General features: G+C 54.7%; 4 protein-coding genes across 4 annotated transcripts; 1 reads left to right on the top strand and 3 right to left on the bottom strand.

Annotated features, from left to right (window-relative positions):
* Positions 1–953: 953 nt before the first annotated feature.
* J4E87_008141 (uncharacterized protein) lies at positions 954–1,616 on the bottom strand (the record flags this gene model as incomplete). Its single annotated transcript, XM_049379733.1, has 1 exon — positions 954–1,616. The coding sequence occupies one exon, from the start codon at positions 1,614–1,616 to the stop codon at positions 954–956; it is 663 nt and encodes a 220-aa protein (XP_049230620.1).
* A 1,604-nt stretch (positions 1,617–3,220) lies between these two features.
* On the bottom strand, positions 3,221–8,482 carry J4E87_008140 (uncharacterized protein; the record flags this gene model as incomplete). The annotated part of the gene is made up of 3 exons (XM_049379732.1): positions 3,221–3,500; positions 3,554–8,279; positions 8,329–8,482. 3 exons carry the CDS (start codon positions 8,480–8,482, stop codon positions 3,221–3,223), a joined length of 5,160 nt encoding a protein of 1,719 aa, XP_049230619.1.
* Positions 8,483–9,092: 610 nt separating this feature from the next.
* On the bottom strand, positions 9,093–9,720 carry J4E87_008139 (uncharacterized protein; the record flags this gene model as incomplete). The annotated part of the gene is made up of 4 exons (XM_049379731.1): positions 9,093–9,200; positions 9,250–9,400; positions 9,504–9,614; positions 9,662–9,720. The coding sequence occupies 4 exons, from the start codon at positions 9,718–9,720 to the stop codon at positions 9,093–9,095; spliced, it is 429 nt and encodes a 142-aa protein (XP_049230618.1).
* Positions 9,721–10,368: 648 nt separating this feature from the next.
* J4E87_008138 (uncharacterized protein) lies at positions 10,369–12,836 on the top strand (the record flags this gene model as incomplete). The annotated part of the gene is made up of 4 exons (XM_049379730.1): positions 10,369–10,530; positions 10,663–11,135; positions 11,206–12,169; positions 12,228–12,836. 4 exons carry the CDS (start codon positions 10,369–10,371, stop codon positions 12,834–12,836), a joined length of 2,208 nt encoding a protein of 735 aa, XP_049230617.1.
* Between the last annotated feature and the right edge of the window lie 447 nt (positions 12,837–13,283).

The raw sequence follows: 13,283 nt of genomic DNA, 5'->3' as shown, positions 1-13,283 counted from the left end.
CGCGTCTTTACCTCTGACTGAGGCCTGGCCATGGTCCGCGCTGATCTTTGAAGTTGTATTTTCAAGTGCGCGATGATCGTGGTAGCTTTGAGGGTTTCAAAGAGTCCGTCCTCGGGGAAACACGACGGCTGTCTTGCCGAGTTTGTTTGTTGCGTGCAGATGCCCTACTAACATTACTTCAGTGCATGATGGGAGCGAAACAAGCGCAAGGCCGATACCGCGAGCATATACGCGACACAACGGCGATTTATCAATCAACGCATTTGGCTGTGTTCAGAACCACGAAACCCAGGCATTTGAAGTTACTACTCATCCTGCGTTGGACTTCCACGCCAGAACGAAGCGAGTATGCACTTACCAGCGGAACACATCTTCGTAATCACTATTAGGCGCAGGCATCTTCATGTCGCAACGTTTCATTCAGAAAGAAGAAAATGAGTTTCGATTTTTAAAATCTCGATAACCTGCGATCAAGTCCACATCATCCGTCTTTTCTCGTACGACTTCAAATCTTCATTTTACGTCATTCATCGCAAACCCAGCGCATTCTTTCCGAAGGCGCTAGATTCAGAAGTATCCGGCTTTGTAGCTAAAGGGGGAGTTGCTAGCTGTACCACTTACCAAACCAGCACAGTGGTCATTGTTCAATTCAACATCACAAGAAACATCACGTGCAAAAGAAGCAAGTTTTATAGCTGTCTGTCTTCAAGACAACAGACCAGAGTGAATTTTTTCCAGCAAAAAGATGCAATATGTACATGCGAGGAGTATGTCAAGACCCCAAAGAATCGAAAGAAAGGAACGAAGAAAACCAAAAATCTACAACAAGAAAACCCTCAACAACCAAGCTCCTCAGTAGTTCACTGCATTGCGCCAGCGAAACAAATCAATGCTTGATCCAGGTCATTGTCCAAAGCCACTCAGTGGCTCCTCATAAAAAGTGTGTCAACACTCTATGAGCCGGTGATGGTGTACTGGGACTTGCCAGCAGCGTTGCCCCAGCCCTCAGTGGCAAGAGTCTGGTAGTTGTGCTGACCGAGGTTCATGCCGAGCTTGGCCCAGGCGTCGAAGTGGCACTTGGTGGTGACAGTGCCGCTGCCGGGCCTCTTGTTCACACGGTTGGAGATGTACTGGGTGAAGGTAGTGGTGCCCTGGATGGAAGGCTGGTTGACCTGGGTGTGCTTCCAGATGTCGTAGACGGAGCCGTCGCAGGTGACCTGGCCCATCTTGGTGCCCTGGGCGGAACCAGCGCCGTTGGAGGTGTACTCCTGGATGTAGTACTCGACCAAGGGGCCGGTGGTCCATCCGTAGACGGAGACGAGGACAGTACCGGCTTGGGGCGTGGTGGAGCCCTGGAAGTTGATCTTGCGGGTCGTGCCCTTGTTCCAGCCCTTTCCAACGACGAAGTCGCCGGCGTTGGAGAAGTTGACGCTGTAGCCGTTGTTGGTGGGGCTGAACTGGACGTTGCCAGAGGTCTTGTAGTTCTGGTTGTAGTCCTGGCGGGCGGCGAGGCTCTTGGAGCCGAGCTCGAAGTCAGGGACATCGGCAGTGGGTGCGGCAAAGGCAGAGCCGGCAATGGCGGTGAGGCCGAGGACCATAGAGCTGAAGGCAACCATTTTGAAGATTGGAAAGGTTGGAAAAGTGGGTTTGTTGTAAAAGAACGTTGATTGGTAGTGAAGAAGAGAATGTGGAAGTGAAGGCTGCTTGTGTAGATGCTTGGTGGTGAGCTTAATCGTCCTTCCAAGCCTTGGTCTATATACGACTTGACGGTTAAAAGGCTGTAAACATCTCGCACCAAACATATTGCGATTGTTTCAAGGTCTACGACCGAAGCCGCTGTCGCCTCGCCATCTGAGCGCTTGCCACTATCCGCATGTAAACGTGCTCCCGAGCCCCGGGGGACGCATTCCGTTGCTCGAACCCTGGTCCTCAGACCATTCCACCAGTAGTGTAAATGAGCAGTACCCCCGATTAATTAAGCTCCGTCAAGCTACGGTAGATGACTATAGTGTTCTGTGGGGAAGCCCTGGCGTTTCCTCCCATTCCTGCAGATGGTTGCATGGATCGGCGTGCTTATTTCCCTCGGCAAAAGCTTGGGAAGGCTTGGATACCCTGGGACTTCCTGCCATGCGAAGAAACATACCGGTGGCTATTCTGGCAGCATTGACGTGTTCTGTGACCGAGTACAATGTGAATGCGGTGTAAGGGAGGGGGAAATAGTCAGTGTGCCTGTGCTGATCGCGTCAGACGGATCCAGGCGTCTTTAGGCAAGTCAGCACCAGCAGCGGCCGCTACGGAGAGCCGAGAGAAGTACCGGCGGGACCACGCGAAACTGTAAGCAACAGAAGGTTTCGACAGGTGAACGACACTCGTCCATCATTATCTCGGTGTTCTTGCAGTTCACTTCATCCATCGAAGAAACAGTGGTAACTACAATGCCAGAACGACCCATAACAACACCGTCATGCAAACAAGACTACAATGCAAATCCCCGGTGAAACACCCTTAGGGCATCAACTATCGCCTCATGTTTCTGAGGCACAGCCCGCCACTATGCGCATGAGACAGCGCCACATGTCATGACGTTTCCACCAGTTTCGCGCAAGGTGCTGTCTCCTCAACTTGTTCCGATAATAGAAAGACGGCAGAACACCCTAGAAGATCAATGATCATCACCAAGGCAAAAGTCATGGTCAGAAGATTTACATATTAGTCCGCGAAACGAGATCGAACCGGTGGTGCTAGCCAGAGGGCGAGAAGGATACGGCCCAGTGCGGGTGAACAGTTCCTGCATCGGTTCAGCTGAAACATCGCGTACCCGCCGCGGGAACCTCCCTCTCATTTCCGATCATGCTCTGTTGACGTTCTGGGCCCACGTTTATGTTCACGACGACGTTCTTTTCCAACGGTCTAGATTGATGTTGTTTCTTCATCAGCTGGAAAACAAGGCCGTTGAAATGAGAAACAGATATCAACCGGGAACAAGATTGAGCAACGTAATGATATACAGGTCGCGTGAGCGAGAATACTGCCTCAACGACTTCAGCCATAGGCCGGTCCGTAGTGACGCCGCGACGCCGTTGTGCAAGCCTAGGGCACCTGCCGCCGAATATAGTGCAGGCATAACTTATGTACATGGAAGGTAAGGCGCAACAATGCAATTCGCCTTCGAGACGCTCCTGACAACACAGTAACAAGCACGAATGCTTTCGTCCACCCTCTAGCGCCGCGTAGCCTCAATGGCTTTCTCCAGACCGACGATCCTCAAACTCTTGCCTCGGCCAAGTTTACCGCTCATCAAGCCAGCAGCGGGGATGAGCTTGTCGTCCCAGTGTCGGAACAGAACCTTCATGTCGCGAGGTACACCTTCTAGTACGACCGTAGTCACGGGCATGAACGGACGGTCTTCTTCCGATACAGCGAGCATGCCGTACGCTTGCGCGAACATCAGAGCCGTGGAGAATGCAGGCGCTTGTGTGCGAGACAAGGGGCCAACGATACTGCGAAGAATTAGTGAACTGTGGCAGACATCTGCAATGACGGGGCAACTTACATGTACATCTCGAAGAACGCGTCAAGTACATATACGTTCTCCGGCTCCAGATCCCTCTGCGAGAAAGGCATAATCTCCTTGACCTCGGTCTTGACAGCACCGTGCGGCGTCTTGGGCGTAAGCGGCGTCTGTGGCCTCTGTTCAGCAGCGTTCCAAGACGGTCTCCGCAGCAGCGGTGCGAAAAAGGAGCTGCTCACCTGGAGTGCTTGGCCCCATCCTGCCGGTTGGCCGGTCGTTTGTTCAATCTTGTAGAGACGCACGCGGTACTTATCCGAGGTGGCTTTGTAGCGCCAGTGGTCTGCTGAGCGTGGGATGGCAGGACCCTTTGCTGGCACTTGAGAGGGAGGAAATGTGTTGTTGAGGAAGGCTTGAGGTTCGGCACCCTCGTCGATCTCGTTGTAGTCGCCCGTGGGCGCAAGGTCCATGCCCATGAGGCGAGCACCGGACACCTCCTCAGCGGAACAGCCGCGACCTTTCCATAAGTATACCTTGCCGGTCGAAGTGGAGACGAGGTAGGGAAAGGCGGAGCATAGGCTCTTGAGAGAGTAGTCTACTTCATCAAAGGCGAGGTGTCCGAGATGGCGACGGCCGCAAAGCATGAACTCCTTGGATCCTGGCTTTGCGCCACGTCGTGTGATGACAATACCACCCAGAGCCTCAAAGAAGTTCGGTGTCTCTTGACCTTGACGGATGACTAGAAGTGTCCCTTGGTTTTGTCGTGCGTGGTTCTTTGCGAAGAGTTGCACATCATCCAGAGTAGGTTCGGGCACACCATTGCCGGCCCATAGGTACACGTCCGTGTGTCTTCCGCCCCTTGCATCACCATAGACGTGCGTGCACAAGTACATTGAATCTTGGAACAAGATATGCTCTTCTTGCATGGGTATAGATGTAAGTCTCCCGTCACCGGTTACTTCTTGGATCTGCTTGCGTAATGTACGAATCTTTCCTGACGGACCAAGGTCAAGTGGTGGCGATTTTAGTGTGTACATAGTGTCTACGTTGTCGGGAAGCTGGCCCTCTGTGACGGGCGCTTCATCAAAGAAGTCGGCAAACATCCCGTCGTGCTTTGGGATGGTTGGCGATACAATGGATGGCTCTGAGAATGGCCTGTTGGCGCTTCCTGGTGGTGACATAGGCGCGTTCTTGGGTAATTGAGGACTTGAGTCCCGTGACCGAGACGCGACAAATCCTCCCAGACTTCCAAGGCTGAAGCCCAGGCCAACAGGCTTCGGCTTTGGTGGCAGAGGTTTCGATTCAGTCGGTGACTGTTGGCTGGGCTGTGGCGGGTTGGGAAGGGCCTTGGTTTCTGGCTCTGATGAGCGAACCAGTCCGGCGTCCTTCATCGCAGCTTGTTCGTCCGCTTGCGTTGGTAGCTTGATGGGGGACTTCACCCTTGTTGGAGCGGGTGATGAAGACGCCGACGACCTACCCCATAGCGTGGTGGCGCTCTTGACCGAGGAAAACGTCGTCTTCTCGGGCGAGGGCTCATCCTTAGCTGGTGAGATCTCTACATTGGGTGTTGATATTTCCCTAAGTGGCGTTGATCTAGGACTCTCCGCTGCTGGTTTTGAAGGCACTGTTTGCGGCAACGTCGGGAGTGGACGGGAGAATCGAGAATGCGATGTCGGTGTCGGTGTGGGTGATGCGGACGTTGGTGTTTCGACTGGCTTTGGTAGTGGAGACTTCATCGGCGTGCTATGCGATCCAGAGACGCGTCTTTCAAATTCTTGAGATGTTGGCTTGTTCGGTACTCTGGGTGATGATGGTTTCGGTGAGTTGATAGACTCGGGCCGTGGCGTCTTCGGGGTGGCTTGGGGTCCAGATACTCTTCGGTCGAGCTCCAGAGACTCTGGCTTCTTGGGAAGCTCCGGAGTGGACGTCTTTCCGAAATTTCCGGAAGAGATGCGCGATGATTTGGCAGGCGTGGCAGGCTTATCAGTCGACGACTGTCTGACCGGCGTCCTGGCTACTGGTCGCTCCTCTGATTTTCCGTTAGTCTTGGAAACCTCGGAGCTAGGAAGGACATGCTCTGGTTTCACCAAAGGAGCAACAGCAGCAGTAGGTACCTTCTCTTGAGCCTTTTCCTCAACCTTGTCCTGAGCCTTGTCCTGAGCCTTGTCCTGAGCCTTGTCCTGAGTCTTTTCCGGTCCGGCAGTCGTGGATTTCGGCGCCCTTCGCTTCGGTCCGCGGGCGCGACCCTTGGTCATGTGTTGCAGCTCTGGGGCAGGTCCAGTCTTCTCTTCTTGCGCAGGCCTGGTAGGAGACACGTCTACCTCAGCACTTGATGTAGACTTGTTCGTCGCAAGAGGTGGTGGCCCTCGAGCGAGCATACCGGCTAGTGCAGGGTTGAAGCGACCCGCGAGCTTGCCAGACATGGCTGGCTCTTTTGTCGTAGAGGATGCGGGCTGTGCTGGCTTATCATTCATGATGGCCTTGTTTGCAGCTAAACTCTTCCTCCTGACCAGAGCTTCTGGTATGGGTTCTGGTTCTTTCGGAGCGCCAGCCTTTGGGTCACTGTCTGCTCGGCTCAGGCCCTTTTTCTTTGCAATAGCTTCTGGTGTTGGAGGAGATGGTTTCGATGCGCTGTCGGATCGCTTCAATGCCGAGCCCTCTTCCTGGGCCTTGTCAAAGATGGTGGATTTCCTCTTAATGAGGCTCTCCCTGAACTCGTCTTTCCGGACTGTAGGCTTGGGCCCACCAGTCACGTTAAGCGCGGTCTTCCCTCGTGTGATGTTATCCTTGAGCACGTCAGGCGCAACATAGTTCTTGGTTTCGGCCTTTCGTAGCCGGCCAAAGACGTTCTGCAACTCATTGACCTCGCCATCCTTCTTCGAATTGTCAGGCGGCGGTCGGCGTGGCTTCAACCCGGCGCGGAAGTCCTTCTTGGGTGGGGTTTTCGGCCTCGCCGCTGGAGACCCACGACCTGTATCCTGTGTGAATCGCGATGCCACCGGCTTGGCTTCGGTGGGCGTTGCTGGCTGTTCAGCTGTTGGCGGCGGTGATTGCGATTTGGTGGGGGTAGGAGCGGGTGCTTCTACAGCAGCCTTTTCAGGAGCGTCCTTGACGACTTCAGGCTCAACTACCGCTGCTGGTGTCTCAGTCGCGAGCTTGGATTCCGACTTCTTGGCGAACAAGGGCTTCGGTGCCAATGCGGGTGTTGGGCTGGGTGACTGCTCCTTGACTGTCTCCATCTTCATGGGCTCAGCGCCTTCCTCCTTCTTGGGGGACTCGGGTCGGCGAAGACCGACAGGCTTCAGTTGTATGTCCTTGATGGGCGAGGTGCGACCAGACGATGGCTCTCCGAACGGGCTGCCTTTGCCCAGGTCAACACTACTGCGCTGTTGCTTGATGCGGTTGATCTCTGCCATCCACGCAGGCTGCGCCGGCGCTGCTTGCTTGGGCTTGGGCGACTCTGGCCTGCTCAGCGCGCTCTCCAGCCAAGTCGACTTTGTAGGGCTCCACCGCTTCGAGGGGCTCGGGGGCGAGAAGTCGTCGTTGAGTGCGTCCTTGTCGCTGAAGGTGGACGCGACAGACTTGGCTCGGCTGTGACGGTGAGGGAGGGCTGGCTTCACGAACTCGTCTTTGGGTGCGCTGTCTTTGTCGGCGCCCGTGATGGTCGCATTGCTGTAGCTCGAGGCGGGACGCGAGGAGGACGAAGGTTCGATGGAGTTGTCTCTGCTCAGACTAGGTCGGTCGAGGCCGGAGAGTGAGCCGTAGCCTGTTATGGCACTTCCGCGGTTGCTCAGGGTAGAGTTTTGTCTGCTCAGGACTGGCGGTGTCTGGGTGCTCCACCGCTTGCTTACGCTATCGCTGCGTTTGAGCATCGCGCTTTGCACGAAGCCGCCCATGCCCTTGGTAGGCGAGGCAGATCGTTCCCGTTCGGGCGAAATCCTCCCTTGTGTCGGCGACATGGCAAGGGCGCGTGCGGCACGTTCGCTGTCCCCACCGTCGATCGAGGAGCCTTGTTCAGACGGCGGGGCGAACTTTTGCGAGTCGAGCGTCGGGAGAGGAGAGCGCCCCTTGGCGAGCGGCTCAGCGTCGCCCCCTGATACCGACGTGTTGGTGGAAAAGCGGTTGCTCAGCATGGCGCTGCCGCGTACCGAGCCGCCGCGAGAGCCGGGCGAGCTGGAGCGTATGCTTTCGGCAGGCGGGCTACTGACCTCGGGCTCTGTTGTAGACTCGCGTGACATGCCCGGCAGCTGTCTCCTGCCCGACACGGAACCTGTCTCTGAAGCTGCCTCGTCCTGGTTTTTCCTGTATGCCGCTGCGCCCCTTCCACTGTCCTGTGTCTGTCGGAAGAACGCTGGGTCCTTGGCGCCTAGCGAGGCGGCGATGGAGGTTCTGGAGGGATTGGCCTCGGGCGACGCTGGCGGCTCGGGTGTGTTGCTGGCTGACGGGCGCTCGGGGGACCGCGATGCGACTGACAGCGGCCGCCGTATGCTGCCGGACTTGGGCCTCTGGTTCCACGAAAGGGTGCCGGAGCGCCCCAATGCGGCGGCGCTGGTGGCGGGCTTCTTGGGCTCGGTGTCGTCGAGGGCGGAGGGCGTGGGCGAGCTCGTGAGGCGCTGCAGCGAGTCGTCGCGGGCGGCGTCTTGGCTTGGCGGGCTCATGGCGGGCGTGGGCGTGCTGGCAGCCTTTTCCTGCACCGTTCGGGGCGTGGCAGCTTGAGAGCGCGGGGACTGGGGCGTATATGGCTTGTCGGGGGAGATGGAGCGGGCTCGCTCTGTTTGGGTCAACAGCCGTCGTGAACTCTAACGGGCATAAAAACAAACCTGCTCTGCGCGCTAGTCGCTCGCTGCGGCCCTGTATAAGCTCCTCTTCGAGCTTCTTGACACGCTCGGCATCTTCGCGGTCCCGCTGGTCGCCCAGCCGTTGAATCCGCTGCACAAACTCGGAAGGGTCGATTTCCCTCTCGTCGGACGCCATGGTGCTTGTGGGCGACGAGAAAGGCAGGCTATCACTGGCCAATGTGCGCTACGGGAGTTATGCGCAAGGATTGAAGCTGCTCGGCAGTGAGATGAATCCCAGGCGGATCTGGGAGCTAGACGGTCGTTAAATTACTTTGACTCGGTTATGTCATTCCTAGCCAGAATGCTCGGGTATGTTTCAGATGCGATGTCGACGTAAGCCCGCGGACAGGTAGCACCAAATGAGCGAATGATGAAGAGAAGCAGCGAGATAGAGGGATGCAGGTCGTCCAGACGGCCTCGATGGCTGTTTGTTTATACCATCGACGTCCAGCTGCGGCCGGTCGACGCCAGCTCCACACTTGGGCGGTTGGAGCTTGTCATTCGACTACCGCTATACTACCCGCATCCAGCCTTTGGGCTGCCGTGCCCCTGGCACCGCGATGCATGCCGGCAAGCATCAATACAAGAACAGTCGCGCCTTTGCATCCTGCACCACCCACTCCAGCCCCTCCTGCAAGTTCATTCCCGTCATGGCACTGCAGGCCATAATGTGCCATTTGTGTGTCTTGATGGCGTCGAGTCGCAGTCCCTGTACGCCGCCGTCAGCATTGGCCCGCCAACCAGGCTCAACATCTTCCTAAGCCCTCACCCACCTCGCGAATCTCGTCTTCCGTCATGGACCCCGGCACATCGCTCTTGTTTTTGAACACAAGCAGACTGGATCCAGACAAACGCTTCTTTCGTTAGCTCGTGACGCTTGGGAGGGTTCATGCTTGTGCAAACCTCTTCCAGCAGCAACCCCGCCAATTCCTGTCGACAATCGTCTATCCGCTCGCGGTCAGTCGCATCGACAACCCAGATGAGCGTGTCAGTCTTCTCAAAATAATTCTTCCAGTACGTCCGCAATGTCTTCTGGCCACCGACATCCCCTGTGCTGTTAGTACACGCTTGTGAGGGAACAACCAGGTGCAGTACATATATTGAGTTTGTAACTGTTCCGTCAGTCTCATCAGGCGGCCAAGGTTTGTCATACGTACCCATCATACTCGATCGTCTTGATGATGAAACCAAGCGTAGGGCTGACACTGTTCACATCCTCGTTCATGATCTTCTTCACAATGGTCGTCTTTCCCGCATTGTCAAGCCCACTGATGCAGTGAGCCTCCGATCTCGCAAAAACTCTTGGAATACGCACAGCATCAAGATTCGCATCTCCTTGTCCTTGAGACGCGCCTTCCGTAGTATTGACAGCATTTTGTGCGTTTCACTTTTCGGGTTCTGTCAGTCTGTCAGGCAGTCAGTCAAGTAAGTGTGGAGCTCGTCCCTTTATCGGCTAAACTGTTTACGGACACTTGCATCTGCCCAAGTGACGGTATTGCATGCTAAAGTAACATCACCGTTATCACGTTGCCTTCCGGCAATTTCGGAAATCTTCCATCTCGCCTGCCACTTTATATCAGTGATTATAATCTGGAAAATCCCTCAGGAAATTTCGTCTAATTATCCGTTCGTCGATTTCATCAGATAGACGTTCATTTGTTGTCTCAAGACACTGTGTATTTGGGTACGTCTTGATGTCGCATCGGTAACTCTTTCCGTAATGTTCTGTTTCCATCGTGGCTGCCTGCAGTTCTCGGTAGGCACTAGCGGTAAACACGTGGGTTGTGTCATGGCAAGGTAAAATTCAATGAGGAAAGAGGTGAGGTGAGGCGAAGCTGGCATGCTCTCGCCAAACTTATTAGGCAGACTCATCACTAGCAAACCGTGACTCAGGCCTTTGGATGCTTCTACATCTCAAGGATATCTTCTTCTTCTTCATTTTGGTCGCTCCTTCTGCTCCCATTAGCATTGTTTGGGGCCCTCTCGTTCTCTTCCCAGTCAGAAGTATCGGAAACCTGCATCATGAGCCGCACCGCGCGTAATTGGTGCCCGCGCAGTACACTGCCTCCACTGCCTACATTGATCGAGCTGGACGATGCTACGGTCAAAGATGCTCAGGTCGACACGAAGCTCGCCAAAGAACCCATGACTGGGCAGCAGGAAAAGGACTTCGGAAACCTCTCGGTAAGTGAAGGCGCACCTCGCTTCCCGTGCCGACTTCATACCGCCCCAGAGTGACGGCATATAAGTCTTGTCACTTGCACCCAGTCTTCCCACTTCACCAACTCTTACAACACAACTAACACACAACACTAGCTTAACAAGCCTCAATCTGGACATCGTCACTGGGTGCCATTCGCAGCTGAGGAGAACGATCCCGTACAACCAGACGACCCGGATAGCTGGCTAGCTCGGCAATCCGAATTCTCTAACGTACCCAAGCAACCGCGTCGAAACGGCCGTGGTAAGGCAACCGCTCACCACGCTAGTACCGTCGAACCTGCCAACCTTACTTCTCCAACTACACCCCGCCCCACGGACCCAGTAAATAATCAGAAGCCGCCTAACAAGAGATCCCCGCGCAACAAGAAGAAGAAAATTGGCAACAACATGGCCGGGCCATCCAACGGAAAAGCGAGTGTTTACGTCCCTCCTCACCTCCGCAACCGCAGCTCTGCCGACGGTGGAAAGGCAGACTCTGCCCATGACAGCGGTGTTGCTGTCAATGGATCGCGTTCTACGTCCAATCAGTCGAAGCTCGGGATGAGCAGCAAGCCTGATCTCATCTCGTAAGTCTACCATCGCGCCTCGATGCCGTGACAGACATCATACAATTCAGGTTTACTAACACGTATGCAGCAACGGTGCGAATCATCAGCAAGATTCGTCTGCTTCGTCACCAACAACGTCGCCCAGCAATGGGAAGAACGGGCTGCGTGGATCTGCGATGCCTGAGCCCACCACCTACAACGGCTGGGACCAGCCCAAGGTCGAGTCTCCTCCCACTACCAAAGCTCCGGGAAATCCACGATGGCCCCGAGGTCCACAGCCCTACAAGAAGACAGTCTGGCCCAAGGCAAAAGATATGAAGTATATACCCTCAAGCAGCGACAGTGATGGCGGCGTCGGCTTCAGGTCTGACAGCAATGGAGACCCGGATTACGACGCCAGGAAGCTGACGGACTGGGATGGTAACTGGCTGCCCGCTCCTGAGACTTGGACCGGACGCAAAGGTCACGCAGACCGTCATTTTGGCGCTAACATAGAGCGATGGGCTGCGGCAATCCCTGACGAATACAAGGTCCAAGTTTACCTCCCACCCAACACGTTCACTCTCGGCAAAGAAGTTGCACCTCGCTACTGGCTGGAGGTAAAGATTGAGGGCGACAATCTTAGGACGAACTGGCAGAAACTTGTAACAACGAAGTCCGAGCCTGAACTGGTAGACAACAACGATCTCATCGACTACTTACCTTGGTGGGAGCTTTACGAGGATATCATCTATGAAGAGCACATCGATTCCAGTGACAGCCAGGACCAGAAGCGCCTCACACACGTGTCTAGCTATCTCCACGCTCTGGCAGCTCCAGAACTTAGGGTTGACCCGGAAACGAATGAACCTCATCAGTTAGCTTCCGCTGAAGCCAAGGTCCAGGCAGTGAAGAAGCATAAAGAGGACAAGTATCGCAAAACGATGGCGAAACGGAACCGTCCCATACCAGAGTCAAAGGCTCCTGTTCAACCGATGGTGGACCGTCGGTTGCGCCCTGAAGCCAATATATATATTCGACCCATTCAGGCGATGGATGTCCGGGGCATCGCAGTAAGTTGAATGTCTTGAATTGCATCAGAAACACATGTTCTGCTAACACCGATTATAGGAGATCTACAACTTTTATGTCAGGGATACCATCTTCGCAACCGAGTTCGACGAACGCACTGTGGCTCAAATCGCTGCGAGAATCACGGATATTACCAGCGCAGGCCTCCCGTACCTAGTAGCCGTCTCCAAGAGCAACCAGCACCGGGTCGACCCGGGCTATGTCAACGAAAAGATAGTTGGTTTCATCCACCTCGACGACTTCTGTGGTCAAGCGACTCTATACCGCTACACATTCGAGATGGAGTTGTTTGTCCACCCAGGGTTCGTTTCTAAGGGAATCGGCAAGTGTCTCGTGGATCGACTTTTGGAGATGGTCGATACCAGCTATCGCGCCCGTGGTGGATACGAGTATGTCAACAACTTCGACTATCTCAAGACAGGGCCGTCAAGAGTTGTCAAGACCGTCTTGCTCAACGTTCACCACGAGAATGGCGATGACTTGGATGCTGATTGGCGAGGCAACTTTCTAAGCGCTTGCAAGTTTATCCGAGTTGGTAGACTTCCGAGGGTGGGATACAAGCATGACAAGGTCATCGACGTCTCGATCTTTGCGCATCATACCAAGGAGGATATCGATCCGAGCGCTCGTCCCACTGTAGCGGGTTGAACACGGTAGTACATGTTGCTGCCCAAAACAGTAAGTGGCTTACGCTGATATCAGATATCAAACACTGACAGTGCAGTTGCAAGACGACTTCGCCGTAGCGTCAACCGTTGAGAGCTCCAACCAACGCGGGACCATTGAGCGCGTCTCCTCTTGCACATTCAAAAGTGTTTCATCAAATTGTTTCTTTTTGCTTTGCGTACTGCGAATTCACGGCGAAGAATGCATCATCTTGATGATGAAGCGGGATTTGTTTCTTCCTTCTGGCTGTCCTTTGAGTGTGGTGGAAACACGTGCATCTGGTGGAGTTTTGTGCACATGGACATCAACGGAAGACAGGTTCCGCACGGTGCTCTCAGTGTCTACTACCATGCTCACTATATCATATGTTCTTTCCTGGTCAAATTAGATCTCTACTCTCACGCCTGTATTCCTCGATCGGTGCAACGA

The sequence above is a fragment of the Alternaria ethzedia genome, assembly GCF_023757985.1.
Source record: "Alternaria ethzedia strain BMP 0044 chromosome Unknown scaffold_24, whole genome shotgun sequence".
NCBI classification, from domain to species: Eukaryota; Fungi; Ascomycota; class Dothideomycetes; order Pleosporales; family Pleosporaceae; genus Alternaria; species Alternaria ethzedia.
Note: the sequence above shows the minus strand (reverse complement) of the source record. Positions and strands in the feature narration are given on the sequence as shown.